Source organism: Cibotium barometz, chromosome 33 (genome assembly GCF_041138505.1).
Source record: "Cibotium barometz isolate CiBa-2024 chromosome 33, ASM4113850v1, whole genome shotgun sequence".
NCBI classification, from domain to species: Eukaryota; Viridiplantae; Streptophyta; class Polypodiopsida; order Cyatheales; family Cibotiaceae; genus Cibotium; species Cibotium barometz.
In genome coordinates, this window is record NC_141078.1 from 819,381 (window position 1) to 846,401 (window position 27,021).

The window sequence follows — 27,021 nt, forward strand, 5'->3', positions numbered from 1 at the left end:
GGCATTGAATCAAGGCTAGTTCCGTATGGGCTACAGCCTCCAACAGGCAAGCTAGTCAAACATCTTGACTGACCCCATCATGGGGCATCAAATGATAGAAAAGTGGGGTCAAGGAATTGTTGGCACAATGTCAGGCCATTCGCTTGCCGCTTTCCACCTGCATCATAACATTTTGTCCTAGCTATTGGAGCCCCCTTCTCAACAGCACATTGCAATGGAAGACTGCCACCTCTGTAACATTTGCTTCAATTTCTTTCAAAGAAGGATCTTCTTTTCCACTTGTGTAGCAGCAATGAAGGTGGCAATTAGAAGAATACAGGCAATGGCTCGCCCAACAAAACGTTCGGAAGTTTCTACTTACAACAATAGCCACCCATACCAAAAATATCAGGCCATGGACGGGGCATTTCCCCACTTCTTGTGAAGCAGCCTATCAAATGGTGCAACTATGCCACATGCTCAACTTCTTTACTCGAAAACACCATCCCCTACCATTACACGATTAATGCCATTTATTTAGATTGAAACTCTTTGACAATGGGGACAACTATCAATAAAACAACTAGTGAGTCCAACATCTTCTATGTGGGTTTGCCACCCACCAGCTTTTTTTCATGTTAAAACTCCTTGGTCTGTGTTTCAAGACAGGTCCAATCATTGTTGAAAAGAATCTCACAAACGATAGAAACCAAAAGAAAAGGATATATATACACCAAATGTTGAAGTAATGGCTCCATCAAAGGAAGTTACAGTATGTATGGACCTAAGAATTAGAGCATGTCTAGGTAGACTACACATGCCTCATGTCTCGATATGCCAGTTAGTTGCAGTAGTCGAAGTACTTTGGATCTGCAGGAGTGTCATACTCGACTTGCAGCTGCCACGTAAAATAAAAGGAAGAATATTAGTAGGAGCAGATATAAAACAAAATATTCAAATTCCCAAAACAAAAAAGAACTAATTAAACATTGAAGAATGTACTCATTGCATCAATGATTCTACTCAATCGAACCAGCCAGATGTGCACTTAACACTCCGCCCCCCCGTTCCATCAACGCCCAAACACACTCTCTCTCTCTCTCTCTCTCTCTCTCTCTCTCGGGAGGGGTGTCCTCCAGTGGCAATGTTTGCAAGTGCTAAGGCCTGGCACACTTATGGATCCAGTGGAGCATAGTTGCTTGTGGCAAGATACTAGGGATTGGGACTTGGTTGCCTTGAAAAGATGGTCTTGGACTCCAAAAAGTCATACTCTATGACCCAGTCCATAAGGAACTTAATGCCTACAATGAGCTCAGCCCATTGCTATTTATAGACCCCTTGAAGCACATATGGACTGGCCAACTTGCTGTCGGCCAGGTTCCTGGACAAAACCCCCAATTGCTGCAGTCGATAGAAAGTCCTCACTAAATGTTGGCCAACAGCCTCCTGGGCTTTTCCACAGTCTTCTTGCCCATGCCTAGCTGCTGTAGCTCCAAACTCTGGTCCTAAACGTCCTATTTATCTGCTGCCCTTGAGGAAATAGCCTTGGGATGAGCATGCACATGTTTTGCACATGACATCCCCCTCTGTAAACTTGATGACGGGATTCCAACTACTGACCTTGGATGATTGTCATCGTCCCCTTTGTCTCCTCATGGACTCCCAAACCTGTCATCCTTACCTCCCTAACAGCCTTTTCATTGAAAAGCCTGCCCTGTTCTCCAATTCTACTCCAAATCTAATGAAGATCTATGCATCTATTCCACCTTGTGCTCGTTCCTTGCCCTGTCCCTGAACACTTTCTTCGGTCTTCTTTTCCCGAGTATTGAGTCTGGCACTCTCACTCCACCCCTTGGAGGATCATCCTCCCTTGGAACCGTTGCTTGAAAGCCTTTCCTGGTATGCCCCAAGTGGCACCCGACTCACATGACTGCCATTCCCCTTGGGTCTTGTGGAACACCACCAACCAACCTCCTAGGAGCTTCATCCACGTCTTGTGTTACTCTCCTTGGACTATCTAGGACACCATCAGTGTATAGCCTTGCTGAGCCTAATGCTGAAACAATGTGGAATTAAAATTCTTGCTAGCCTTTGGCTGCCTTGAAAAGGTGGTCTTGGACTCCAAAAAGTCCTACCCTATGACCCAGTCCATAAGGAACTGAATGCCTACAATGAGCTCAGCCTATTACTATTTATAGGCCCCTTGAAGCACATCTAGACTAGCCGACCTACTATCCGCCAAGCCCCTGGATAAACACTTGCTACAGCCGATGGAAAGTCCTCATTAAATGCTGGCCGACAGCCTCCTAGGCTTTTCCATAGTCTTCCCTATCAAAGTCACGCAGAAGGAGCAGCACGCACACCACCCTAGGGCACTGAGCACCGTCGGTGGCTAGGCTCCCATCTCCTAGCCGTTGCTCCCTCCCAAAAACCCGGCCGGAGGAGATATCTATGACAAGGTGCCACACCCTATTTATGGCTCTTTAACTTCCCATGCTGTTGCATATGGGATAATCCACCACAACTTCTAGTCATGTGATAACCCGAGAGTAGCTACGAGAATTGCCACCTCCAACACCCTCCAATTCGAGCACCTCGATCAAACAAAGATTAGGACCGCCCTTATCAGTGCAAAAAGGATTAGTCTCGAGCCTGAAAAGGTAAGGGCAATTCTCGAATGGGATGTTTCCAAGAATGCTCAGGAGATCTCTTAGCAGTCATCTCCTATCTGTACATATTACTCAGTAGGGAGTGAGGACCTTTGTTGTGGGTGTGCCCACCCGGTGTGAGTCTCTCTCCATTTTTCTATCCTTTCCCAATTTTGTAGGACGGGGGGTGGGGGGTAGGATTTTTTTCTATTCGTGTTCTGGTCCGCTGTAGTTAGTGGCTAGCTAGGAGGGGCCCATTGAGGGGCTGGCCGACCAGGTGGCATTGGTTGTGGGCCGGCCGACCAGGTGGCACTGGTCGTGGGCGAGCCGACCAGGCCTATTGCTGACCGATTGGGCCTGACTTGGTCGTGGGCATCTGTCACGACCCTGTGTTTTCTCTGGACAGTATGCAGGTGTGCACGGGGATATGGTGGACAGTGTGAATGACAATAGTTTGGGGCCAAACATACGTCACGTCTTGGGCGACCTGACAGCCGAAAGGCTCCTTTCCCTCTCTCCCTCTTTGTTATGGAAAAAGCACATAGTTTTTCTGTGGTAAACAGCCCTGGTTTTGGCACCGTGTTTGGATGGTGTCTCTATGGGTTTCTCATGGAAACAGGCCTATGGTTTATGGAATACAGGTCTTTGGTTTCAGGTGGAAACAAGTCCATGGTTTCTCGAGGAAACATGTATTTGGGTTTCTCCAGGTGATAGGTAACATGCAGGCAGAAGGTACAGGAATGGACACACACTGATTGGGCAGGGGACAGGGAATCCATGACAGAGATGAATAGTACCCTCCTTAGAGAAGGTTGGTACAGGTGTGTTGACTGTATGGTATGGTGTGCTGTGATGCGAGTTCTCTTTTGAGAGATAGTTTGGGAGTCTGTGTTGTGATGCAAAAGCATTGGATGTGTCAGGGTGTGATGCTGTTCATAGGGTGAGAGGCTATGGATGGTTATGGCAACCCTCATCATGGGAGAAAGCTTCTGTATGCAGGACTCAATGTGTGAGAGTCTTTTGATGTGAACAATGGTTGGACTTGTTTGTGGATGTCGAGTGGATATGAAGCCATGATGCAAGGTATTTGCAGGCTTCACGAGTTCTACTATGACAGCTGAGTTCTCAGCCTTATTGTAATCAAAGCTCTTATAATCAATTAAAGAAATACCGCAAGGGACGCCACTGCGTTTTGGGGCCAATCGGTGTCCGTGTGTTGTTTGCAGGAGCACTCTAGCTCCCCTTGTTTGTTTTCCTTTTCTAGGTCCTCAATGGTGTTGAAGTGTTTTATGTGCGAGTGTTTGTTTCACCGCCCGTCAGATTTCTGAAGGCCGGTTTCAGCATCTCATGGGACTGTCGGCCTGTTTTAGGCTGGCAAACCAGCAGCCCCTTCTTGTATATATTGCACCCTTGCCCCCCACACACCATTGTACTGGATCTCTTGTGTATATAGTAGAGTTTATACAGCTTCTCTCTCCTGCAGTTCTGTGTTTTCTTTCTCACAGCATTTTGTCTCATTTTTGTTGCCCATTCTGACATGTTATCAAAGCCCCAGGTGGCTTGAAGCTTGGAGACAGTGAGAGCTTGAGGGTTTGTTGTTTTTTGGTGCTGATTGGAGAATTTATGGGCTGTTCAAGGCATGGAGAAGCAGGTAGAAGGCAGCCATACAGCCACCTTACAAAGCAGCTGCAGCCTCTTCTTCATTTTTTTTCCCACCCACCCTCCCTTCACAAGACCTTGTGAACCCCCAAGATGGCAGATTTGCTCGAGATGGCTGAGAAGCATGTGAAGATCCCCACCCTCCCGACATTCCCGATGGACCGACAGTTGGACGGGACCAACTATGGCATTTGGAAGGTAATGATGAAGTTGATCCCGGAGTCTTATGATTTGGCTAATTTCATTGTGGTTGGAGTTCCACGGCCAAAGTTGGAGGAGGAGTTTCACTTTCTACTAGGAAAGAGTGGGAGGCTCAGGCAAAATTGTGGGATCGTGTCGATGCCCGTGTGCATTCTTTCATCTACCTTAATTGCATACCCCAAGTGATCAATCACATTAAACACATGACGCTGGCCCGAGGGATTTGGCAGCACTTGGCTTCTTTGTATAACAGGGTATCACCCATGACAAGGATTTCCTTGGAAGTGCAGCTGCGAGTGATGAATCCTGCAAAGTCTTCGACCATGCAAGAGCACATCAACAAACTCCAGGCTCTTCAGCAAGTGGTTCTTCAAGCTGGGAAGGAGATATCTTCACAAGATATGGCCATCACTTTGCTGTCTCATCTTACCCCTCAATACTTTGATCACCAATGGGAGACTCGGCACCATCACATGGCAGGAGCTTGTGCCGATGGTTTTGAATCACGAAGAGCGGTTTACGAACCCTCCACACGGCAGAGGTTCTGAGGCCTTGACTAGCCAGCGGTCGAAAGGCCGCAACAACAACGACGACAAGGGCAAAGGAAAGTCTTCACAGGAGAATTATTCTGAGCAAGAGCCCGGCTCGGATCGTGATGCCTTGAAGGCCGAGCAGACCTGTAACCATTGTGGCCAGAAGGGTCACTACTGGAGGAAATGTCCTCAACGGAGCACCGAGAAAGGTGCTGATTCCTCAACTGCAACTGTGCATACTCCAGCTTTTGTGCACTTGGAGATTATGGACACTGGAGCTTCATCTTCTTCGAGTAGGGAGGCGGTTGGTCTCACCGTTGGGGATACTCGTGAGTGGATTCAAGACACTGGTGCTTCCAAGCACATGACTCCTTCCCAAGAGTTATTACAGGATCTTCGAAGGCAAACAGGTCACATCCTTATTGGTGACAAGTCCACTATCCCAATTCACAGTGAGGGCAAGTTGGAGATCATTCCTGATGACAAAGTGGGGAAGCATTCCTCCAAGGTTCTTTATGTCCCATCTCTTGGTTTTCATCTTTTGTCAGTGCATGAGGTTTGCAAGACTGGTGGAGTTTGATGAGCATTTTGTTGCTCTCCAGGAAAAAGCAACAAGCCAGGTTGTTTGGGAAGGCAGAGTGGAGAATGGGATTTACAAACTCTCAGCACTCTCTTCTCTGATAGGTACTCAACTAGGTGATTTGTGGCAGTTTCGTAATGGCCACTTGAATGTGGATAAGCTGCAACGAGCTTTCCGTGACTAGATGGTGGATGGCTTGCCAGATGTTGGCAGCAAGCAGGGACATTCCAATTCTTGCGTTCGTCAGTCACAGGAGATTTTACAGGTAAATTATGCATTGATGTCTCGTATCATTCGAGACAAAGAGCCTACTTCAGTTCAGGAAGCTCTTTCGAGGAAAGCCATGCAAGTGGAACTTAAAGCCATAGAGAAGAATAACACTTGGGAGTTAGTTCCGAGGCCGTCAAAACGGTTAGTCATTGGTGTCAAGTGGGTCTACAAGACCAAGTATACGTCTGATGGGTCGGTGGACAAGCACAAGGCCAGACTTGTGGCTAAGGGCTATAGCTAAGGACTTGCTGCTCTGTGTGGATGATCTTATTCTCACTGGCGGTCACGTGGAGCACATAGCTGTGACGAAGGTTGCCTTATCAAAGGAGTTTGAGATGACGGATTTAGGCTTACTCCATTTCTTTTTGGGATTGGAGATTTGGCAAACCCAGAGGGGGTTCTTTGTTTCTCAACAGCGGTACGTTCATGAGTTACTGGAGGCCTTTGGGATAGAGAACTACAAGCCTATTTCATCTCCGATAGACCCGAATACCAAACTTACAGTACATGATCCTTGTAAGCAGGTTGATGCCTCTTTGTATTGGAAGCTTATTGGTTCATTGATTTGGTTGCTAAACACCAGACTGGACTTGAGTTTTCCAGTGGGGTTGTTGAGCTCATTTATGCAGACACCTTTGAAGACTCATTGGGACGCAGGATTCCGGATCTTGCGGTATCTACAGGGTACGAAGGATCTTAGACTCTTCTATGACACTAGAGGGGGAATGAAGGACCGCGTCAATCCCCACGGTTGGAATGACTCTGATTGGGGAGGAGATCTAGACACGAGGAGGTCTACATCAGGCTACGGATTTACCCTTGACTCGGGAGCTATTTCTTGGAGCAGCAAGAGACAGCCAACTATTGCCTTGTCTTCTACTGGCTGCTTGTGTTGCTGCTTGCAAGGTGGTGTGGTTGCGGAGATTACTTGGCGAGATTGGGTTTCCACAGAAGGAACCCATGGTCATCCAGTATCACTTTGTTCGTGAGAAGATTTTGGCGAGTGGCATCTTGCTAGAGTTTTATTCGACGGAGGACAATGCAACCGACCTCTTTACGAAGTCTCTACCTCAGGCGATGCTCCGTTAGCACTCCAGCTCACTGAGGTTGGTTCCACATCTAGGAGCTAAGAGGAGGTGTTAGCAATCATGATTCATCTCCTGTCTGTACATATTACTCATTAGGGAGTGAGGGCCTTTGTTGTGGGTGTGCCCGTCCGATGTGAGTATCTCTCTATTTTTGTCCATTCCTATAATATGTAGGGCAAGTATGGGGCAGCCCATCAGCCTCCAAACAGCAAGTATTCAGTGCCCAAGCCTCTAGAAAACCATGCACCTAATAGCCAGCCAACAAGGGAAATATGCGCAGATTTTATTTAGAATTTAATGCTGTTTATTCAGTCGTGGGCTGATTTATGACAGCCGACTGCATTTAAGGCAGCCGACTGGTCATCGTGGAGTAGTATAAATACCAAGGCCCACAATCCATTCTTTCATCTCATAATTCACCAAGAGCTAAAGCTGATCAAAGGGCCAAGACAGCCAAGGATAAGCTAACGTAGAAGGGGTGAAGAATTGCAGGTCAAGGGCAGAGTTACCTCAGCCAAGAAAGGTCAAGTTTTCTGTATTTATTTTCAAATTTGCATCATTCTAATAAAGCAAATACACCATTCGTGGTGGGGCCCCTACAGAGGGTATTCGGGACCCAATAATGTGTCCCCTCCTCTCTCTCTCTCTCTCTCTCTCTCCCTCTATTTTTCTGCACATCTACATTCAGTTTTGTGCGTTATTTTCATCGCGACAAGTGTGCTGTTTTCTGAGCATTGAAGTTACCGATCTCCCCCAAAGCTTCCGCATGTTACAGTGAATCACGTGTAAGCAAACGGCCTTAGCTAAAGACATCACTCACCTATTCATCCAACATTGGTACCCCATCGAAGGTTTGCCAAGGACAATAACATCAGACAGGGATCCCAAGTTTACTTCAAAATTTTGGAGGGCATTATTCAACAACTTTGGGACCAAGTTGCATCTATCTAATGCATTTCATCTGCAAGACGGACAACGAGAGAGAAATCTACAATCAGCTGGCTTTTGATGTTCTCAAATCATATTGCCATGACAAGCAGTTAAAGTGGGACATTATCTTCCTTTGGTTCAGGCCATCCTCAACGACACTCATTCATCTACTAGCATTGGTCGGACTCCGTACGAGACAACAGTTGGTCGCCGTTTCTCGTCACTTCTGACAAGAATATATCACCTTCCTTGGAGGCCAACAAGACCACCAAAACATTTTCACCTATCATTGAGTTTGTCAAAGAGCGCCTTGCCAAAGCATAGGAAGCATACACTAGGCAAGCCAACAAATCAAGACAAAACGTCAACTTTATTGGGTATATCTCCAAATAATGAAGCAAAGATTGAAGCAAGTGGGTAAACATTATCCAAAACTCTCCTTTCGCAGCTTCGGACCCTTTCCTATCATTAATAAGAGAAATGATGTCTCTATGAACCTTAAGCTTCCAGATAGTTGGACTATACATAATGTTTTCCATGTTTCTTGGTTGAAGCCCTACATTGGTCCAGCTTTGCAGGATAATGCAAATGAGCAACAACCAGACGTGGTAGACGTAGCCGAAGTAATTGAGCCTGCATAGATTCTCCTCCACAGATAGAAGCATGGATCCAGTCGAAGACAGACAATTCTACACAAAGTTTTGAGACCGAGAACCCATGAAGCAGTATGGCTCAAAGAAGAGTTCTTTCCCAAATACCTCCAACTCCTCGCAGACTACTTGGAAGCAATGAACCTGCCACCAAGCTAAGCAGGAGGGAATGTCACATACACCCTGTGTGTGAAAACAGCATTTTACCCAGTCGTAAAAAGGAGATTTTTCTCGATTTTTTGGTTTTATTTGGGGATTTTGTCTTTGTTGCTGGTCAACAGCCGACCAGCAATCCCCCTCAGTATATATATAGCCTTGGCTCATCATTCACCATAGTGTACCATACCATTGATCATATCCAGTACCACTTCATATGCTGCTGCTTCTGCCGGGCTTTACACCACATAGCATCATCATCTATGTCTGACAGGACAACACCTCAGCGTTTTCTCATCTGGCCATATCACGGGACAGCAGCCCTCTCTGCTACTTTTCAGCATTTACATTCAGTACATCAGCATATCATCAGCGCTTACATCAGCATATCTTCAGCACTTACATCAGCGTTTACATCAGAGTTTACATCAGCGTTTTACCACAGCTCATGGGACAGAAGCCCCCTCTGCTACATAGAGCACTTCAGCGTTTTTCCTCAGCTCTCACCATCGGGACAGCAGCCCACTCTGCTACATCACACCATCGGGACGGCAGCCCACTCTCTACTTATCTTCACCATCAACACCACATCAGGTACGCAGCACCCGTGTCACCAAAGCTTGCACCACTCGGGACGGCAACCCTCTCTACTCCTCACCACCACACTCAGGTAATGCAACACCCTTGTCACCAGAGCTTGCACCACTCGGGACGGCAACCCTCTCTGCTCTTCATCACCCTTCAAGTACCGCAACACCCTTGTCACCAAAGTCTGCACCACTTCACCTTCCGTTGCCCAATACCACCTCGGAGTGCCTTTGCATCCACCAACGTGAACCTTCAACACCGACCACCTCTCGGAGTGCCTTTGCCTCACATTGACGCAAGCCTTCGTTACCAATCGTGCCTCAGCTCCAACATTGCTGGGTGTCCGTACGAGCTTCCCGGCTCTGAAGATGCGCTCAGCTCTACCTGTCTCCACTCTGAGGCGGTGGGAAGAAACCCGTATCTGGCCAATCGCAATCCGCATGGCATGGGACATGTAAACACTCAAGTAGCCCGACTGCTGGATGAATCCATCCTCAGTGAGTGTGAGGAAGTGGTCTCTGTAAAAGTGCATCTTCGTGGGGAGCTCCGAGGGTGTGATCCATGTGGAATGTGTGTAGAGGCTAAGAAGATCTGACCGGATAACCCGGTTGGTATCCTCGTGAGACAGCCGGAAAAAAGGGGAGTCCAAACTGTACTGAAGGGGGGGGGGGTAGGCGGTCCATGCAGAGCCCGTATACTGAGAACCAAGTGGAAACCAGTGCATACCATACTCCAAAGTGCCCCTCAAGTGCTAGCTGTCTGGAGGACTCCAGGGCAAGCCTCGGGTACGTGTGGGGATCCATGTGACTGATGCAATGAAGGTATGCGACTGTCTGGAAGAGTGCCTCCACTACCATTAGGGCTGCAGCAAAGTCTGCCTGGATAATCTGGTGTGGGGCTGATGGTTTGCTGTGGATCATACGGGAGAACATCATGACCTAGGGCCTCTCAACTCGCTGCCAATCCTCATCGGATAAATCGGGCCCCCAAAAAAGCTTGCTCCATACATCAAGGCTGGTGTGACGAGGGTGTCAAAAAGCCAGCCCTTCGTCCTGGGCTCCTGGAAATGTGCCTGGAAGCACTGCCGCTCAAGTAAGCTCAAGGTTGCATATCCCCGCGTCACTCTAGCATGTGCTGCGGGAAGCATGGTAAAGCGTGGGCCACTGAAAGTGACACCAAGATAGACATAGGATGAGACAATCTCCACAGGATCCACTGAAGCTCAATCTGGATGTGACGGGGCGGGAGGTATTGAAGACCATTACCTTGGTTTTACCAAGGTTAACAGAGAGGTCCCGCTGAGTGCAATAGTCATGTAAGGCATCCAACTGTCTCTGAAGCCCTTCGGCTGAGTCTGAGAGGAGGACGATGTCATCTGCATAAAGTAGTATGGGGATCAATATGCCTGCCAGTGTGGGACCAGCCCCGCCTAATCCATCAATGAAGCTTGAGATCTTGTCAACATAGAGGCCGAAAAGAGTGGGTGATAGAGGGCAGCCCTGTTTCACCCCAATGGTGCTGGAAATCTCCTAAGATGTACCTCCTGGGGCTCTCACTCATCCGGTGACGGACTCATAGAGAGCGATGATGCTCCAAACCATGTCAGATGGGACTCCGATCTCCTGTAGACGGTGTAAGAGGCGGGCTCGGTGTGCAGTATCAAAAGCTTTGCGGAAATCCACAAAGCAACAGTAAATCCTCTGGTGTTGTGCTCTACCCTCCTCGATGATGGCACGGAGGGTGAAGATGTGGTCAAGGGTAGAGTAGCTCCTCCGAAAGCCAGCCTGTCCTGAGGCTCTGCATCCCTGGCTCTCTGCAAATGAACTAAGCTCCGCCTCTAGCACTGATCCATAGAGCTTGGCCAATGTGTGGCCAATCATGATCGTCTTGTAGTTATTAGGATCAAGTGGATCTCCGGCTTTGAGGATGGGGGTGATGGGGGTGATGGTGTTGGTGGACCAAGAGGGTGGAAATCCTTCACAAAGGGCTCTATTGAACATGTAGGCTAGTAGGGGCGCTAGGGTATCATGGGCATGCAAGATGTACTCGGCAGTGAGTCCCTCATGATTTGGGCTCGCCCATTGCATAGTCTACGAATGGCCTTGAGGACCATGCCCTTTGTGAAGAAGGTGGAGGTGGTGGGGCGGGGGTCTGGTGGTGGGGGTAGGGGTGGCTGATGGGGGATATGATAAGAGGGAGCGTGCATAGGAGTGCCATGTGTTTGGGCAGGTGATAGGTGTGGGAGGGCGATGTTCTCAGAGTTTCCTCCATGCCTCTTTGCAGTTCGGCCCTAAGAAAAGTCGGTATAACTCATTCTCTTTCCAAGCATAGAACTCCCGTTTCTTGCGTCGGGTGAGCCGTTGAGAAATCCATTGCGCTTGGAGCTTCATGATTTGCCCAATCTGTAAACCGGCCTTCACAAACCAAAGGGCGGTGGAACAAACACTCGCACATAAAACACTTCAATACCATTGAGGACCTAGAAAAGGAAAACAAACAGGGGGAGCTAAAAGCTCCTGCAGATAGTACATGGACACCGATTGGCCCCAAATCGCAGTGGCGCCCCTTGCGGTATTTCTTTAATTGATTATAAGAGCTTTAATTACAATATAAGGCTGGGAACTCAGCCGTCCCAGTAGAACTTCTGAAGCCTGCAAAGAACCTGCATTTGGCTTCTTGTCCACACGGCCTCCACAAACAAGTCCAGCCATTGTTCATATCAAAAGACTCTCTCACATTGAGTCTGCATACAGAGGCTTTCTCCCATGATCAAGGCTGCCACAACCATCCATAGCCTCTCACACTATGAACAGCATCACACCCTGACACATCCAGTGCTTCTGCATCACAACACAGACTCCCAAACTGTCTCTCAAAAGAGAACTCGTATCACAGCACAGCATACCATACAGTCGACACACCTGTACAAACCCTCTCTACCTTCCAAGGGTACTTTCCATCTCTGTCATGGATTCCCTGTCCCCTGTCTTGTCAGTAGCAAGGCTGTACCAAACATGTGTCTACTCCTGTACCTTCTGCCTACATGTGACCTATCTCTTGGAGAAACCCAAAAACATGTCTCTTCGAGAAAACCTACGACCTGTTTCCACATGAAACCCTTAGGCCTGTTTCCCTTTGAAACTTTTGTCATGTTTCCCATACATCTAGTTACCTGTTCTCTCACGAAACATCTGGCAACATAGAGATTCCCATACTGTAGGTCCCACTGTTCCTTTCTAGCAGGAAGAAAACAATCTGCTCCATGAGCACGCAGCCATGCGAGCTTGCATCACTCCCATGTCAAGAAACATTACCAAATGACCTTGTACTTGCAGCCAAAAACCCAAGCACATAGCTGAATTTGCAACCAAACAAAAACAGCCCATTAACTGTCCCAAAACAGTCTCGAATCCAAAGCAAAGAGAAGCTGAAAGTTCCATCAGTTGAACGCCATCATCATGATGTCTATGTTCATGGAAATCCAGTCTCTGTCCACCTTTGTGTCAAGAGAAACCAACCCTTCTCTACTCTTCAGCAGAGGAAGAGAGAGAGAGAAAGAGAGAGAAAGCACTGCAGTCTGCCAGCTTTCCAAAAAGGGAGATAAAGAGTGGGTGAGCTTGCTGAGCTGTGCGTTGCCCTGCAATCTGCCCACCTGCGCTCCTTGGTGACCAGCCGTCAAAGAAGAAGCACCCCCGTCAGCTGGCCCGACTTGTAGCTAGAGAGGGAGAACCTCCACGTGCTGTTCAGCCCCCGTATGCCACCTGTAAACAGACCGCCTGCCTGCTGCTCAACTCTGTCCCTCTGTCCAGCCCACGTGCAGTCTACTGTACCAGCAGTCATACAGTATGATACCTGCTGTCGTACTTGCCTGCGCTGCCTGTACCAGCAACCTGTACACGCCTGTACCTGCACAACCAAATCTGCCACGTGGACTGTACCTGCACAGGCCCTACCATGCGCAGCCGACATGCATCTTCAGGCGACCAGCCCTCCTCAGCGAAAAAAAGCACACACTTCCTTCTGAGAGATAGGCGCCTCCTCCTTTTTCTGCCCAACAGCCCCTCTTTTACCAAAAAGCTCACACGTGGCCCCAAAATAGCTTATGGGCCACGTTTTCTTTAATGAAGGGCTTTATAATGACTTTTAAAGGTTTTTAAACCTTTTAAGCTAAAATCTCTTTGCCCCCTTTCACACATGGGGTTATCCACACATGGGCTCCCTTTTTGACTCCAACCTGATGCCATTCACACTGTCCACCATGTCCCCGTGCACATCTGTATCTTGTCCAGAGAAAAACACAGGGTCGTGACATACCCCCCTCTTGAAAAATGGCAAGCGTCCTCGATTGCACTCAATGGCACAGTAAAGCATCTCATGAGCAAAGATACCCCATATGGCAAAAACAATGGCCCTCCAATGCATCTGGGTGATAAAATAATCATCCTGCACAATAAGCCACACTGTCCTCTTGCTTGTTCCTTCAGAACCTACAGCAAAAGTCTAAAACCAAATGGAAACACGTTAACTGTGTTAGCCAAAAACAAAACCATGCATCATTCTACATATGGCACACATATGCATGACACACATATGCATTCGCAAACAATATGCTCCTCAAGTTGCTCTACCTACTCTAAAGTAACAGTCTAAGGGTTGCTCGCAAGCCTTACGCCCATGGGCATCCCGCAGGACCCACGACTGAAGGTACAACATGAGCATATGAAAGCACTCAATGCATCCAAACACTACATCCACTAAGTACTTTCCCACATATGTCTCATGGCCATGCCGCAGGAGTCACACCCAGTGGTGCATCCATGAACATAATAAAGCACTTGATGTATCATACCAACATACATGCAGCACATAACACAATGCAGAGTATTTCCCAATGTATTCTCAATGATACCAGGATCCAATGGCACCAGAATACAAAAATACCTCTACCTCAAAAGTGAATGCATACATGCACAAACACGGTTCGATCCATATTTCCATGAACCAAACCAACTCTAGGACTGCTCGCAAGACTTATGTCCTCCATAGAGTTATCCATAGTTGCAGTTAGAGTTCAAGGTGCGCGCGACTGTGAACCATACTCAACCATCATCTCATGTGTCTAGAACACAATATCATAGAAGTCCCATAAGCAGATGTACTGTCAGCCTCAGTACCTTCGGGTGAATACAAAGATGTCACCAAGCGACTCCTAGATAACAAATGAGCCTGTCTGTAACAAGGGAGCGGAGGTGCTACCCCCCTCTTGAGCATCAGGCAATGCTCCAGACCTATGCTCTGCTGAACCTAAATGAGCCGTAACAAGAGTCGACTCCAACTCATAGGCATCAGGATAAAGCTGCAACTCCTGAGGTGAATCTGCTAAGTCACCCTCCTCCATCCACTTCGCATCCATCAGTGAACCTCCTCCATCCACTTCGTATCCATCAGTGAACAGCTCTTGAACTTCACAGGATAGCGACGGGAAACTTTACCCTCTACCTTTCTTTCCTTATGTGCTAGTATATGCTCAGGAATAAGAACCTCGTCAAGTTCCTCCACTTCCATCTGAGCCTCATCTGATACATCCTCAGGCACCCAAAACCTGCTTGCACTCCACCCAAGTGATAAGCACAAGTCCTTGATGAAGCATAGTAGATCACCACTGCTAAACATAGAAAGAAACTGTCTACCGAACCCACGAAGCCTCTATGAAGATACCACCGGTAAAAAAAACAAGGGGAGCTAGAGTGCTCCTGCAGATAGTACATGGACACCGATTGGCCCCAAATCGCAGTGGCGCCCCTTGCGGTATTTCTTTAATTGATTATAAGAGCTTTGATTACAATATAAGGCTGGGAACTCAGCCGTCCCAGTAGAACTTCTGAAGCCTGCAAAGAACCTGCATCTGGCTTCTTGTCCACACGGCCTCCACAAACAAGTCCAGCCATTGTTCATATCAAAAGACTCTCTCACATTGAGTCTGCATACATAAGCTTTCTCCCATGATCAAGGCTGCCACAACCATCCATAGCCTCTCACACTATAAACAGCATCACACCCTGACACATCCAGTGCTTCTGCATCACAACACAGACTCCCAAACTGTCTCTCAAAAGAGAACTCGTATCACAGCACAGCATACCATACAGTCGACACACCTGTACAAACCCTCTCTACCTTCCAAGGGTGCTTTCCATCTCTGTCATGGATTCCCTGTCCCCTGTCTTGTCAGGAGCAAGGCTGTACCAAACATGTGTCTACTCCTGTACCTTCTGCCTGCATGTGACCTATCTCCTGGAGAAACCCAAAAACATGTCTCTTCGAGAAAACCTACGACCTGTTTCCACATGAAACCCTTAGGCCTGTTTCCCTTTGAAACTTCTGTCATGTTTCCCATACATTTAGTTACCTGTTCTCTCATGAAACATCTGGCAACATAGAGATTCCCATACTGTAGGTCCCACTGTTCCTTTCTAGCAGGAAGAGAACAATCTGCTCCATGAGCACGCAGCCATGCGAGCTTGCATCACTCCCATGTCAAGAAACATTACCAAATGACCTTGTACTTGCAGCCAAAAACCCAAGCACATAGCTGAATTTTCAACCAAACAAAAACAGCCCATAAACTGTCCCAAAACAGTCTCGAATCCAAAGCAAAGAGAAGCTGAAAGTTCCATCAGTTGAACGCCATCATCATGATGTCTATGTTCATGGAAATCCAGTCTCTGTCCACCTTTGTGTCAAGAGAAACCAACCCTTGTCTACTCTTCAGCAGAGGGAGAGAGAGAGAGAAAGAGAGAGAAAGCACTGCAGTCTGCCAGCTTTCCAAAAAGGGAGATAAAGAGTGGGTGTCACAAATCCCTATATTCTAGGGACATGCGGATGCGTGTCAGGCCTAGAAACATGCGGATGCATGTATGTATTATACCTGGGCATGTGTATGGATCATATGAGTGGATGCATATGAGTCCAAGGACATGGCAGGACATTTGTGGACTTTCGGGCGGTGCCCGTGTGGATTCCGGCCATGCACACATGGTGTGTTATGATGGCAGGCGGAATATTTTCAAGTACAAGAATGATGATAGGTGGTTCTCCAAGTTTACATGTGCACAATGCATAAATGATGCATGCCATAACTTTATTTTACTTTGTGTGACATTGTCTTGCTGCCTGGACAATGCTTGTTATTTTGGCTTGTGAAGTCCGAGGGACCGGGGACGCCCAGGCACCATGTGGACACGTGTGTGCACTCCTGCTTGGGCCTAAAATTGTGGGCTTATGGGTTTTGCAGGTGGTAAGTGCGTCCACACTCAATTTACAGCTTATTTCATTTACTACTAAAGTTTATTGGTTTGCAGGTCCACACTCATTAATAAGTGGCCGGACAACTTATAATGCGTTCGCATTTGGTTGGACCAAAATTAAGTCCGGACAGCTTATGGCCATTTCCCATTTGGTTGGACCTAAACTTATACAAACAGGACAAATGGAGCACTATGGGCTGGACACCTACCTGGACACCTTATGGGGACACTTGTCAGCCTGTTTGTGAACCCACCAAGCCCCTTAGGTGGCACTGGAGAAAGGCGCCTCCTTGAAGAGGCCTTTTGGGCTGTTTTATTCACTACTCAACACATTGGAGAGCTGGTTGAAGCTTTGGGAGTTGCTACAGGGCTGGTTGCTTGCTTCCCGGACTCACACAAGCTTGGATATCGATCCCCACACTCTTCTAAAGGGCTGGTTGGTAAATTTCAGACCTGTATTTTCTGGTTATTGCGAGTTTTGGGCTGGTTACAGGTGTCCAAAGTCAACTTGGACAATACAGGACAGCTCTAGGGACCTCCACAGGGCTATAGGACCCTTTACAGGTGGATTTCTCGCGATGGAAAGTTGCTGTTTTGGACTGGTTATTGCATAAAACAGGCCGGACAGCAATGGAATATATGAGCATGGATGTGTCTCAAGGATTCCTCGTGTAACAGGTGTTTAGGGCAAGCATTGGGAACACTTGCTCGCGGAGAACACAGGTTTCTGGATCAGTTTCTCGCGTGGAAACAGGGCCTAAAGATCCATTTACATCCTGTGCAGGGCGGAGTACCTGTGAGGATTGTGATACTCTTGTGCAGGGCGGATGTACCTGTGAAGAGGCTTGTGCAGGGCGGATGTACCTGTGTGTAGGGCGGATGTACCTACAGATTCTCTTATTTGAAATGTATTCATTCATGATGTATTTGGAAGAATCAGGTGCAGGCTGGTGGTGAATCCCCAGGCACCCGTAATCTTGTACTTTGCAGACTCTTTTGGTAATATAACCTAAAGGGGGGGGGTCAGCCTATCATCGGCCCCTTTATGTGGGTGTACTGTCATTTTCAGCTTTGTGGTTGTAATGCTCAAGTGTTAAGTGCTCAGAATCTTGTTCACGTTTATACGATTCCAATACACGCGTCCGCCTCCCGTTACAGTGGGTGAGCTTGCTGAGCTGTGCGCTGCCCTGCAATCTGCCCACCTGCGCTCCTTGGTGACCAGCCGTCAAAGAAGAAGCACCCCCGTCTGCTGGCCTAACTTGTAGCTAGAGAGGGAGAACCTCCACGTGCTGTTCAGCCCCCGTATGCCACCTGTAAACAGACCGCCTGCCTGCTGCTCAACTCTGTCCCTCTGTCCAGCCCACGTGCAGTCTACTGTACCAACAGTCATACAATATGATACCTGCTGTCGTACTTGCCTGCGCTGCCTGTACCAGCAACCTGTACACGCCTGTACCTGCACAACCAAATCTGCCACGTGGACTGTACCTGCACAGCAACCGTACACTGCCACGTGGACTGTACCTGCACAGGCCCTACCATGCGCAGCCAACATGCATCTTCAGGCGACCAGCCCTCCTCAGCGAAAAAAAGCACACACTTCCTTCTGAGAGATAGGCGCCTCCTCCTTTTTCTGCCCAACAGCCCCTCTTTTACCAAAAAGCTCACACGTGGCCCCAAAATAGCTTATGGGCCACGTTTTCTTTAATGAAGGGCTTTATAATGACTTTTAAAGGTTTTTAAACCTTTTAAGCTAAAATCTTTTTGCCCCCTTTCACACATGGGGTTATCCACACATGGGCTCCCTTTTTGACTCCAAACTGATGCCATTCACACTGTCCACCATGTCCCCGTGCACATCTGCATCTTGTCCAGAGAAAAACACAGGGTCGTGACACAATCCGTACCTCATGCTTAAGACGAGAGCATGTGGCCCGACATTCGTCATCATACCAACAGTTCTGGGGCATGGAACCACAAGGTGGCTTGGCGGTAGACCACCGCGTGCATATGAAAGAAGCTGTGGCGGATGTGTGGAGTATGGTGGTGAGTTGTGTTGTGAGGGTGGATAGGCAGACAGTAGGTTCCACATCCTGGAGTTGGCAGTAGATGTGGTTGGAGTAAACAAGGTCAAGCTCGTGATCAAAGAGGACCTGAGTGTAATGTGAGATGGGGAGAGGTGGTGGAGGGACGGGTGGTGTGCAGGTAAGAGTGAAAGAGAGGTAGGCATGGTCAGCTTCAAAAGGGGGTGGCGGAATGGAGAAGTTGGGGATAAGGTGCACCAAAGCCGGAGATCCCATAAGGTAGTCCACAGTGCTAGTACCTCCTAAGCGAGGGAAGGAGGTAAGGGCGTCGGAGGAGGGCCATCGAGACATCCCGTTATAGATAACGAGACCATGTGTAGCTCCCAACTCTAAGAAATATCTCCCGGACACTATGACCTCCTCACGGTCCTGTGACGTCCTCACGGTCCTGTGATGATCGCTGCAGCCCTGTGTTAGTGATGTCCAGCTCCTGTAGTCTAATAGGGTCGTCTAGATCGAGTAGTGGGACCTGCTAACTTCCCGTCCTGGCATTGAAATCCCGGAGTAGGAGGACTTTCTCCCAGCTGTGAGAACTCCATGATATCCTCATATAATGGTAAGTACGGTGCCTAGCCATGCTGTGCGGCGTAAGGGGAGTGGCGTGGTGCAAAATAGCACACAGCAATGTGGATGACTCTGTCACTGCTAAGCTGTAGCCACACCCAAAGATATCGTGCATCCTCGTCCTTTCGGACGATGCTGAGAATCTGTCGGAGATGGGATCTAAAAAGGACAGCTACCCCCCAAAGCCACGTACTCCTCCTGATGTGCGGGTCTCACCTCGAAAAGCTAACTCCCACTCATACCCAGCTATGTATGGTAAGCCCCTCTCAGGGCTCTAATGAGTCTCTTAAAAAAAATGACATCCCTGCCTGTGAGAATCTCGCTCAAGCCTCCTGGATTCGACCACAGCATGCCATTGCAGTTCCATACTGCCAACCCTAGGTGTTTGGTCTCATAGACCTTGCGTCCCTATTTGGGACGGCGCTCAATGATAATGACTCTACCATCCCTGTAGATAGCCCACTTACCTGCTATACGGGCCTCATGAACAGTCACCATCGCCTCACGCCGGTGTGCCACCTCTGCTGGAGTGAGATCATCTCCCATGTACACCTGGTGCCCTCGAGGGCAGCCCGCCCGTCTAAGAAGGCCTGTCTGCTCTGGTGGCATCAGGGAATCACACGCACGAGTCCTAAACTACTCCTTTGTATTATGTACAAAAAAGAGGTAATACAATTGAAATTCAAGAACAAGATGTGGCTGAGAATGAAGATGTCAAATCACAGCCCTGTGACCTACGTACACTGTTGGCTAGCACTTCGCCTACAGAGAAACGCTCTGTGAAGTACAACACTACGGAAAGCAAATGAATATGCAAATTTGGCTACCCGCGTATATATCTGCACCAATGCTCCTAGTTGGCCACCTGTACCCGCCTGCCATGTCATCATCACCACGTGGCAGTGCCACATGTCCTCTACGCTGTCCGACTCTGCCTGTCGATTGCTCTCTGATGTCCGGCTATGCCCTACATGCTCGTAGGGGTGTCACGACTCACAATTTGAGGGAGAGCTCTTCAGACATGTACTCCGGACCCATGAGACTACTCCATGTGTACACCAGAGGGGTGTGTCCTTGGTGGTATGGTACACCACGGCTTTGCACCTAGAGCCTGTCAAAATACGCAGCGGAAATGATAACCAAACTTGAGACCATGTTGGGGTAAAGGCATAATGCCCACCCTTATAGTGTGTACAAGCCCGTAAGTTATAGTACATAGTACACTTAGTACTTTTAATGTACTAAGTGCACTATGTGTACTAGCGCAATATACATGTGTGATAGGGGAGTCACACACTCATTATGATCCCCACAACTCTCTCTCTCTCTCTCTCTCCCTCGTTGCTTCTCTGTGTATGTCTCCCACACATGAATTAACCTAACCCTAATTCCTGATCCTCCCACACAACTGGTATCAGAGCCGGTGCCCTTCGAATCTCTGTGCAGTAGCAATCAGCTTGACTCTCCCATTCAATTGGTCGTGGCCAACAGCCAGTTGTAGGCTTGCAGCAAGAGCAGTGGAGAGCGCCGACTCCAAGCCCCTTCAGGGTCGCAGCAGCCAAGCGAACCACAAGGCAGCAGCTCCGCAGGCAGGTGGGCGAAAGGCAGAACCAGGCGTGAGCGATTACGTGTAGCGAGCCACTGAAGTGAGCGTTGGCGAACAAACACTGAGCGTAGGCGACGTAGCGCTCGACGGCGAAGGATACTAAACGAGCGAAGAAGCGTCGGCTGGTCCACAAGGCGGACGTCAAATCACTAGTCTTTCTTCTTCAACACGAGCGAACGCCTTAAGGACTATCCATCGTGTGCAAAGCATAGTCTTTCTGCAGAACGCTTAGAAACCGTAATCTGGTATCCCAGGCGCCAGAAACCCTAATTTTCACAACGTTTAAGGTTTCTCACGAACAACACAAATATTATATGCACGGCCAGGTCTTCTGATTTTGAAGCGATGAAGGCCGATGCGACCCTTGTGATGCCGTCCTCGTCTACAGATCACCCCTCACAAGCAGACATGGTTGTCCAGCATCAGATTTCTACAGAGTAGCACCAAATCATCACCCCCTTTTCCTGCAACAACAAAACCCGCCTGCAAATCAGAGAAAAATCAGAAAATTACAAGGTATTTTCCTCAATTTGTTTTTGGGATTTGCAATTGAGCAAGTACAATCAACAATTGAGCAGGTACAGGTGCCCAATTGCTAATTTTTGAGCAAAATTGGCAAAATTGGGTGACATTGGTCACAATCAGGATCAATTTGCAGGACATTGGTCACAATCAGGATCAATTTGCAAGAAATTGAATGTCAAAATTTGGGGCTTTTGATGTAATTGTGCAATTAAGCACTCATACATGCTGTATGATGTGAAAAATCGCACATTTGGGCAAAATTGCAGCAAATTGCAGTGCAAATCAAGGGGCTTTTGTGCCGATTTGGTTGATTTGCATGCAGGCAATCGCATTTGATGCTGTGGATAATGTGCTGATGCCTTACAAGCACTCAATGTGCCTGTAAATCAAGGGGCTTTCATTATTTGGATGTATATGTGGCCAGGGGGAAGCATCGTGAACACTCTGGATGCCTTCATGTGCGTCAATGTACCATGTATGATCAGAAATTGATCTTAAATCAAGGGGCTTTTCAAGTTCGTATGCTTGTTGAGCTTGGCAAGGCAGCAGGCAAGACATTTATGCCTTGAATCCTCAAAAATCAGCTTACAGTCAAGGGGCTTTTGCCCAATTTCTGTTCGGGACTGTTGTATGCAGTGTACAGGACTGTAAAAGTCTGATTTTTACTCATTTGGACAGCCAGGAGAGCATTTATTGCTATTGTACCTGTTGGTACAGATTTGGCACAGCTTTGTGCAAGTTTTGGCATGGTTGTACACTGTTTTGAGTGACCAAAAGGTTCAATTTCAGCTGCTGTACTTGCCGGTACAGGTTTGGTACATCATTGGTGAGCACTTGGTACTGCTGTACAGTACTTTGGAAGGGCAACAGAGCACATTTAAGGTGCTGTCCAAAATCTGCAGCAACCAGATTTTGGTGATTTCATCACATAAAGTGGGAGAAAAGTTGCATTCTTGCTTCCGCAGTGGGAGATAAAGTTTGGTAGAACAACTGTGAGCACTTTGTGTGCTTTTGGTGCAGTGTTTGCACATTTTGCAGGGAGTCAGGCATTGACAGGTTGCATATTGCTATGGCAACCACAGGTGAGAGCTCTTCATTGCTTCACCTTCTCTTACTGCTGAAGAGTGGGAAGATATGGATGAGCTGGCAAGATCCACCATCATGTTGTCTGTGTCAGACTCTTTACATTTCAGCATTCGTGAAGAGAAGACAGCTTGGGGAATGTGGCAGAGATTGCAGGACTTGTATGCCCAGCAAAGTGCCTCAAGCAAAGTGTATTGGTTAAAGAAACTCATAGGTCTTCAGATGAAGGAAGGGGCGTCTATGGCAGCCCACCTCAATGAGTTTAATGGTATTGTCAGCCAAGTTATAAATCAAAAGTTGGCAATGGACGATGAGTTCAAAGCCACTTTTCTCTTATGCACTTTGCCAGAGAGTTGGGACACATTCAGGACAGCCACTAGCAATTCGAATGCTATGCTGTCATATGCAGATGTTGAGGGTGCTCTTCTTCAAGAAGAGATGAACAGGAAAAACAACTCTGTTGGAAAGTCCAATGCAATGAATGCACGTGGGAGATCCCAGCAAAGGGGTAAAAGCCAAGAAAGGGGAAGGAGCAAGTCTCGCTCCAAAAAGGATTTGGAATGCCATTATTGTGGCAAGAAGGGACACATTAAAAAGCAATGCTACAAATGGAAAAATGATCAAAAGGAAAAGGGAAAAGGCAAAGACAAAGAGAAAGATGAAGCCAAAGATGTAAAGCCAAAGATGTAAAGCCAAAGGGCAAAAGTGGAGTCAAGATTGAAGAAATCAATATGTCACATGCAGGTGGCAGTGAGGATGAGGTCCTATTTACTTCTTCACTTGATGCCCATTCACTTCTTACAGGTGGTCATGGTATGCACTCATGGATCATTGATTCAGGTGCCTCCTTTCATGTCACAGGTTGCAGAGACTTGTTTGTCAGGTATACTGCTGGCAATGAAGGAGTGGTTTATTTGGGTGATAACCATGCATGCAAGATTCTTGGCAGAGGTGATGTGAGGCTTGTGTTTTCAGATGGCTCACAGCTTACGCTCCATGATGTCAAGCATGTGCCTGAGATCAAGAAGAACCTGCTTTCTACCGGACAGCTTGATGATGCTGATTATGTTACCACATTTGGTAGTGGAAAGTGGAAAATTAGTAAGGGCTCACTGGTTGTTGCCAGAGGCTCTAAGGTGGACACTCTTTATTTCATGCATGCAGGTGTTTGTCACCATGCTAATGTAAATGCAACCGAGCTGCCGGAAATTTCTATGTGGCATAGCCGGTTGGGACACATGAGTGTCAAGGGAATGGAGCAATTGTCTCGTTTGGGTTACTTGCCTTCTCTAAAGTTTTCAAGTTTTCAGTTTTGTGAGCATTGTATATATGGTAGGCAACTACAGTGCCCCCACAAGAAAGCTCTTGGACAGAAAGATGCTCAGTTAGAGCTTGTGCATACAGATGTATGTGAGATGCCTCAGCTTTCTTTGGGAGGGGCAAAATATTTTGTGTCTTTTATTGATGATGCCACACGCAAGGTGTGGGTCTATCCTCTTCGTTTGAAGAGTGATACATTCTCAGTGTTTGAGAAGTTTGTTGCTCTTGTTGAGAATCAAACTGGCAAAACACTGAAGGCTTTGCGTTCCGACAATGGTGGAGAGTATATGTCCAAACAGTTTCAGGACTTTTGTGATGCTAAAGGCATCAAGAGGGAGCTCTCTACTCCTTATGATCCTCCACAAAACGGGACAGCAGAGAGGATGAACAGGACCATTCAGGAGAAGGTCCGTTCTATGTTGTCACATGCTGCATTACCTCATGGTTTTTGGGCTGAAGCTGTTATGACAGCCGTTCACCTTATAAACAGGTCACCTAACACAAGGCTTGGTGGGAAAGTGCCAGAAGAAGTATGGACAGGGAAGCCTCCGTCATACAAGCACTTAAGAGTGTTTGGTTGCGTTGCGTACGTGCACATACGCAGGGAAATGCGCACCAAACTTGATCCTAAGTCTCACAAATGCATATTCCTAGGATATGGTGACAGAGGTGAAATGGGGTATAGACTTTGGGATCCCATGAATAGAAAGATCATACGCAGCAATGATGTCATTTTTTATGAAACATGCATGTATAAGGATTCTGCAAGGCAACAGGAGCCTGGCAGAGTCATCTTTGATGATGATGGACATCATGGACAACAACAAAGGGCTGTAAATCAGCCATTACAGCAGGAAAACCAGCCCTTAAATGGTGCTGAAAATGGTCCAAATGGACAGCCAGAGATGGCAGAAAATATCCCTATGGATATACCACAGTTGGAGGACATACCGGGCATGATATTTCAGCCTTATGGCATGGAACAGGAGCCACCAATGGGTGATATGCAGGCTGGACAGCAACCTGCAAATGATGGTCATTGGGTACGGAGGTCCACTAGACCCTCCAGAGCCCCTGACAAATTTGTTCCAGGGGTTGACTACTTGATGCTTACTGACTGTGGGGAGCCCTCATGTTATAAAGAGGCTTTACAGAGGGCAGACAAGGCTCTTTGGGAGCGTGCCATGAAGTCAGAGATGGATTCTCTGCATAAAAATGGAACATGGAAGTTGGTGCCTTTGCCTGCAGGCAAGAAGGTTTTGCAATGCAAGTGGGTATACATGCTCAAAGTTGCATCAGATGCAAAGCCAAGATACAAAGCCAGGTTAGTGGCTAAGGACTTCAAGCAAGAATATGGTGTGGACTTTGAGGAGATCTTCTCTCCGATGGTCAAAATGACCACACTTAGGGCTGTGTTAGCTTTGGTTGCACATGATGATCTGGACTTGATTCAGATGGATGTGAAGACTGCTTTTCTTCACGGTGATCTCCATGAGGAGATATATATGCAGCAGCCAGAGGGTTATGCAGTGAGTGGAAAGGAGAAGCTTGTATGCAAGCTGAAAAAGAGTCTTTATGGGCTCAAACAGGCACCAAGGGAATGGTATCATAAATTTGATACATTCATGAAATCTCAGAAATTCAGGAGAAGTGACATAGATCACTGCTTATACACCAAAAAAGCTTTGGATGGCAGTCTATTAATCCTCATCTTGTATGTTGATGATATGTTGATTGCCGGGAAATCTCGTAAAGAGATGGATGCCTTGAAGCAGAGGCTGCATCAAACCTTTGATATGAAGGATTTGGGTGATGCAAATCACATCTTGGGTATGCGGATACTTCGGGACAGAAATCAGCATGTGTTGTATTTGTCTCAGAAGGAATACATTGGCAAAGTCTTGCAGAGGTTCAATATGGACGGGGGGAAGAAGACTAGTACTCCTTTGCCTCCATATGTGAAACTCAGTGCTATGGACAGCCCACAGTCGGATAGAGACAGGGCTGATATGGCCAAGGTTCCGTATGCTTCAGCTTGTGGCAGTCTCATGTATGCCATGGTTGCTACTAGGCCGGACATTGCATTTGCAGTGGGAGTGGTTTCTAGATACATGGCCAACCCTGGCAAGAAGCATTGGGAAGCAGTGAAAGGTGTCATGAGATACCTGAAGGGCACACAGGATATGTGCATTTGCTTTGGCAAACAAGATGCATTAGTGCATGGTTACACGGATTCGGATTATGCCGGTCATCCAGATAACCGGAAGTCTACTACCGGTTATGTGTTTACATTCACAGGAGGTGCTGTGTCATGGATATCCAGGATGCAGAAGTGCACAGCCTTATCTACTACAGAGGCCGAGTATATTGCAGCCACAGAGGCTTGCAAGGAGGCATTATGGCTATCTCGGTTAGTGGTTGATTTGGGTTATACATGGGATATTCCACTGTTGCATTGTGACAGTCAGAGTGCCATCCAGTTGGCAAAGAACCCTGTCTTTCATGCAAAGACGAAGCATGTGGATGTGAAGTATCACTTTATCAGAGAGGTGATAGAGAACAAGCAAATTCAGCTTGTTAAGATTCATACGGATGACAACCCGGCTGATCTGTTGACAAAGAGTTTGCCTCCGGAGCGGTTTGCTCATTGCCGACACTTGATGGGCATTAAATGAGGCCATTTTCAGCCTTGATATGGCCTTGTATATTATCATGTACATGCTGATTTTTCTTTTCCTTTACTTAAGGGCACTTTGCCTTTAAGTGGGAGGTTGTTGGGGTAAAGGCATAATGCCCACCCTTATAGTGTGTACAAGCCCATAAGTTATAGTACATAGTACACTTAGTACTTTTAATGTACTAAGTGCACTATGTGTACTAGTGCAATATACATGTGTGATAGGGGAGTCACACACTCATATTATGAGTTGACTTATCCCCACAACTCTCTCTCTCTCTCTCTCTCTCCCTAGTTGCTTCTCTGTGTATGTCTCCCACACATGAATTAACCTAACCCTAATTCCTGATCCTCCCACACAGACCACAAGAGCAAGTAGAGTGCAGAAAATAGACTGAAAATAGACTTCGTGAAGAGGTCCGCCGCATTGTCCTCCGTCGAACAATAAAGGAGCAAGATGTCACCAGCCAAGATCTTCTCACGTACAAAGTGATACTATATCTCTATGTGCTTGGTCCGGGCATGGAAGACCGGGTTCCGAGCAATAGCTATACAACTCTGGTTATCGCACTG

General features: G+C 47.4%; 1 protein-coding gene across 1 annotated transcript in view; it reads right to left on the reverse strand.

Moving 5' to 3' along the window:
* Positions 1–494: 494 nt before the first annotated feature.
* The window catches only part of LOC147619170 (uncharacterized), a 34,822-nt gene continuing 8,295 nt past the window's right edge, over positions 495–27,021 (reverse strand). Inside the window, exon 5 of the mRNA XM_086772790.1 lies at positions 495–877. Within this exon, the coding sequence (XP_086628916.1) occupies positions 821–877 (57 nt within the window). The 3' untranslated portion in view covers positions 495–820. The remainder of the gene's footprint in view (positions 878–27,021) is intronic.